The sequence below is a fragment of the Vespa crabro genome, chromosome 14 (assembly GCF_910589235.1).
Source record: "Vespa crabro chromosome 14, iyVesCrab1.2, whole genome shotgun sequence".
Lineage (NCBI taxonomy): Eukaryota > Metazoa > Arthropoda > Insecta > Hymenoptera > Vespidae > Vespa > Vespa crabro.
This window is the reverse complement of record NC_060968.1, coordinates 3,761,643-3,766,642: the sequence shown is the minus strand read 5'-3', so window position 1 is coordinate 3,766,642 and position 5,000 is coordinate 3,761,643. Positions and strand designations below refer to the sequence as shown.

The 5,000-nt window shown below is 33.3% G+C and overlaps 1 protein-coding gene across 6 annotated transcripts in view; it reads right to left on the bottom strand.

Moving 5' to 3' along the window:
• The window catches only part of LOC124429127 (optomotor-blind protein), a 128,248-nt gene that overhangs the window by 70,987 nt on the left and 52,261 nt on the right, over positions 1-5,000 (bottom strand). For 3 of the 6 annotated variants that reach the window (XM_046973990.1, XM_046973994.1, XM_046973991.1), the window contains 2 exons: positions 4,897-5,000; positions 1,375-1,537 (listed from right to left, as the gene is read on the bottom strand). The exon at positions 4,897-5,000 is cut by the window's right edge and continues 10 nt beyond it. In XM_046973990.1, the coding sequence (XP_046829946.1) occupies positions 1,375-1,537; positions 4,897-5,000 (267 nt within the window). The remainder of the gene's footprint in view (positions 1-1,374; positions 1,538-4,896) is intronic. The other 3 variants (XM_046973992.1, XM_046973995.1, XM_046973993.1) reach the window with 3 other exon arrangements.

Sequence of the window (5,000 nt, the reverse complement as noted above, 5' to 3'; positions counted from 1 at the left end):
AGGAAAGAAAACGGGACGAGCAACGTTGTTCGGTTTCCGGTTACTCGAGGCGCCTCCTCAGGGCCGGTTCCACCATTCTCGTGGCACGCCACCGGACGCGCCGCACGATCGATCGATCCTTTCGATTAATTCCGATTCTTGCTCGATTCCTTTGGCCCGTCGACACACCAAACCCATTCTCCTCTCTCTTTCCCCCTCACCATTTTACACATCTACCTACTTCACGCACCGTTCCTCTCCGGTTATCTCGATCTCGAGCAGGGAAGATTTTCAACTCGCGCTTGTAAGCTTGATCAGGAGCGACGTTCAAGCTAACTTTGTTGTTTGTTGCCTTCGCATATATAGGTATATCTTGTTTGTTCTGTTTTGTCTCTCTCTCTCTCTCTCTCTCTCTCTCTCTCTCTCTCTCACTCACTCACTCACTCAAACACTCAAACACTCATTCACTCTGTGTCCGTGTAATATATGCGTGAGATTTTTTTTTTTTATTTCTTTATTATTATTCTTCTTTCTTTACGAACAAACACATAGTGCTTCGCGTCTAATGTTTTTTCTTTTTCTTCGTTTGTCTGTGTATATGTGTGTATATGTGTGTATGTGTGTGTGCGTGTGCGTGTGCGCGCGTGTTTTTTTTCTTTTTCTTTTTTCTTTTCTTTTTTTTTTTTACTTCCCTTTCGATCGTCGATCTTTAGATCCAGCTGTCTATCCCCCTTTTTTCTTTTTTTTTTCTTTCATTTTCTTCGATCACGTTCGATCAATAATATATATTTCTTTAATGGTCTTTCATAAAAGTTTCGAAGAAATTGACAATTGAATATTAATTGATAAGTTCGTTGATTGTGTTTAATCGTTGATAATAAGAGAAATCAAACTGTTGTTCGAACAACAGTCGTCTTCGATTATTTACGATAACACAAGCCGTTAAATTATTCTTGTTCGACGGACAAGATTATGAAATTTTGCGATTAAAAAAAAAAAATAAAAAAAAATAAAAAAAAAGATAATAATAATAATTCGTTGAAAAAGTACTTACGTTATGATTCGTAGTTTACCTTCATTGACGTGTTTACGTATGCACATATAATTCTTCTTGTTTATATAACTTTTCATTTTTCATTATTGCGAGTGGAACGAAATAAATATAAGCGAGCGAGTTAAGGTAAAGACGAGAGGAAAAAAAAAGAGGGAAAAGAAAAAAAAAAATAGAAAAAAAAAAAAAAAAAAAGACAATAGAAATTCGATAAGCCGTTAATAATGATTACGTTAAGGCTAGTAGAAAATCTATTAAGTAAATAAGTAAGTAAGTAAGTAAGTAAGTAAGTAAGTAAGTAAGTAAGTAAGTAAGTAAGTAATTGTTTTGTTGGCGTTACGTACAGTACTTACAAAGCCGTGCTTGTCGCTGATGTTGTTCGTGAGCTTGAGCTTATGGAAGCTCACGACTTTTTGCATCCATTGTTCGCCGCTGCTAGGTGAATCCGGATGAATATACATCCTCTTCGGCATTTCTGGATCGGCCTTACCGGCCACCATCCACCTGCTGCTCTCCATCGTGAGCGAATGAAGTTGAAGGAAGGAGAGAAAAAAAAAAGAAAAGAAAAAGAAAAAAATATGTTAATAAACGCCAATTGATTTTATTCAGGCTCCTTCGCGAGATATTTAGAATATTATAATGTCATCCATCCGAATCTAAAGATCTCGCGAAAGGAGATCAATAATTAATATCGATATTACGAACTATAATATAATTAACACCTTATCGATCGTGATGATAACACTTAAACCCTTGAAATACTTCGAACTCGTATTTATTATATTTATTGTTTCATTTTATTATTTATTATTATTTATTTGCAATTTGTTATTCTTATCGATCGAATTTATCACACATTAATCGGATCATAGTCGAAGCATTTATGTTTCTTTCATCGATATGGCGTTAATGAACTAAAATTATCGATATATCTAAATCGAGAGACTCAGACCACTTTGAACAGATTTTCATTATTATTATTATTATTATTATTATTATTATTATTATTATTATTATTATTATTATTTGTGATATCTAAGCTACAATACCTCGTAATATGTTAATTAGATAAATATTTAGAATTTCGAATTAATAGTATGAAATCTTAAAAGATCAGAATTAATTCGTAAATAGAAGGAAAACTCGGCAAGCGAATGAGGAGACAATGTGCGGATCGATTGGATTTCATTAAAGAGGAAGGAAAAAAAAAAAAGATAAAAAACAAAAACAAAAAAAAAGAAGTAAAAGGAATTACATGAAATCTTAATAAATCCGAACAGATTAGAATACGAATGCATATACACACGTTTGTATTAACTAAAGGAAGGTATCGTCAATATGTGGAATTGATATTTTTTAGGAAAAAAAAAAAAAAAAAAAAAAAAAAAAAAAAAAAGAAGAAAAAAGACAAAAAGAGCAAATGAAAAAAAGAAAAAAAAATAGCAAAAAGAAAAGATGATGGGCGTTAGTTAACCGAGTACTTTTCAAAGGTCTCATCGTCCTTACACGTTGCAGGTGGGTCAAGACGTTCGGGCGGTGGTAAACCCGAAGGATGAAGAGGAACGGAAGAAGATAAAAAAAAGTAAAAAAAAGAATAAAAAAAAAAAAAGAAAAAAAAAAAAGAAAAAAAAAAAAGAAAAAAAAAATCAAAAAGATTATGAAAAAGAGAAAAATTAAAGAAGAAAAGATACAAAAGTAAAAAAAAGGAAGAAAAAGAAAACAGAAGAAAAAGAAAAGAAAAAAGGGAGATAAAGGGAGACGAAGGAGAAGAAGGAGAAGGAGGAGGAGGAGGAGGAGGAGGAGGAGAAGAAGAAGAAGAAGAAGAAGAAGAAGAAGAGAACTCGTTCGACAAGTTCCAAAGTGGCCTGCGGTCGGCGGCGTGATGTAATCGTTCATTGTGGTCTGCCTTTCGATTGCCCGCCCGTGTAAGAGAGACGCCTCGCGAGAACTTTTCTTTTAGAAAAGGAGAAGAAGAAGAAGAAGAAGAAGAAGAAGAAGAAGAAGAAGAAGAAGAAGAAGAAGACGAGGAGGAGGAGGAGGAGGAGGAGGAGGAGGTGATGGACGTAGACGAGGAGGATGAGGAAAAGGAAGAAGGACGTGCGCTCGCGCGAGCCACCTCCAATAAAAAGATCTGGATCCATCCACCAAAATGATCCCACCTTAACCCCCTTATCCCCTCCGCTCGTCCTGATCTTCTCCACCCTGTATCATCATCTAACTACCACTACTATTCACTTTACTAACGGATCAAGCACGTTATTGACCCTTAAATCATATCATAATGAACTTTTATTGCTGTTATATCCTATGTCTCATTGTTATTGTTATTGTTATTGTTATTGTTATTGTTGTTCCTGTTCTTGTTCTTATTGTCGATGCTTTAATCATTCGATAATTATCGTTTTCAATAATTTCATTATAAAATATTGACACAGGTGATAACGGGATAAATAGAAATTATACGATTCTATTTTTATTTATCGAGCATTCCTTTTCTATTTTTTTTCTTTTAACCAACTTAAACGGATATCAATTTTATTGAAAAAGTGAGGAGAGAGAGAGAGAAAAAAAAAATAAAGAAACAAGACTCGAAAGTATTATCCTCTTTTATTCTACACGTGTTCCATATTGTTTTCATTTATCATATCATTTGTTATCATTGATCTTTATTTATTCAATTAATTTTCAACTAATTTTTTTTTCTTTTTCTTTTCGTCATTATGACTTATAGTAATTTAAATCGATCGTCGAACATTGGTTACGGAAGAAAAAAAAAAAAAAAGAAAAAAAAAAAAAAGGAAAAAGAAAAACGCTAATTTTTAGACACATCTTTTGTTCTTCTCGTTTTTTTTTCGCGGGGATGGGTGTAGGTGAACCGGGGGGAGGAGGCGGGCGGGGGATAAAAGATACGGAAACAATTTTTGTTCTACGATTACCTTCCTTCCACTCTTCGTTCTCGTAGTTATCGCGAGGCATCATCTCTACTCGAGGCCCGAGCAATGTGAAGGCTTGTTGCGATCCCCCATACTAGTCGAAAGAATTTTCCCAGAAAGTTACGCCCTCGCGTGATATCGTGAGAAATTGAATATTCTACCTTGTTGCTTTTGCATAAAACCTCTTTTGCCACCCTCTCTGTTGTCTCTTCTAACGCAATAATAATAATAATAATAATAATAATAATAATAATAATAATAATAATAATAATAATAATAATAATAATAATAATTCGATTAACATCCCTCTCTTTGTCACGGAACGTTTATCTATCTCTTGTATTTTTATTGTCCAAAAAAAAAAAAAGAAAGAAAGAATAGAAGACGAAGAAGAGGAAGACGAAAAAAAAAAGGAAAGAAAAAATAAGAAAGAAGAAGAAAAAAAAAAAGGAAACAAAAATCACCCCAAATATTGTCAATCGAATGAACAAACGAATGAACGAACAAATAATTAAAGAAGTAAATAAATAAACGAACGAACGAACGAACCAACGAACGAACGAATAAATAAATAAATAAATAAATAAATATAAATAATCCGACGAGTATGAGGAATTGTTCGCAGAGCACGCTTCACACACAAGTTCAAGGAGAGTCTTAATTTCGATACTTAATGAAATTCTTATCATGATTGAAGAGTAATGCGGAGGACAAAAAAAGAAGTTAAAAAAAAAAAATAAATAAATAAACAACAAAAAATGTATATATATATATATAGAAAAAAAAAAAAAATTAGAAAAAAAAGAAGAGAGATAAAAAAAAAAAAAAATAAAGAACGATCCAATTGGATCACCAAAACGATCGTTTTTATCGTTATTCCAATAAGATCTAATGGATCTGTAAGATCGTTAAAGGCATCATATTTTTTATCACCTGTTATGAAACTTATATCGGCACTCGTCCGATGCCACGATGTCCATTAGCAGTATGTAGCTAGCTTGCCTGTCTAACCCGGACACCCTCACTTTATACGCGGG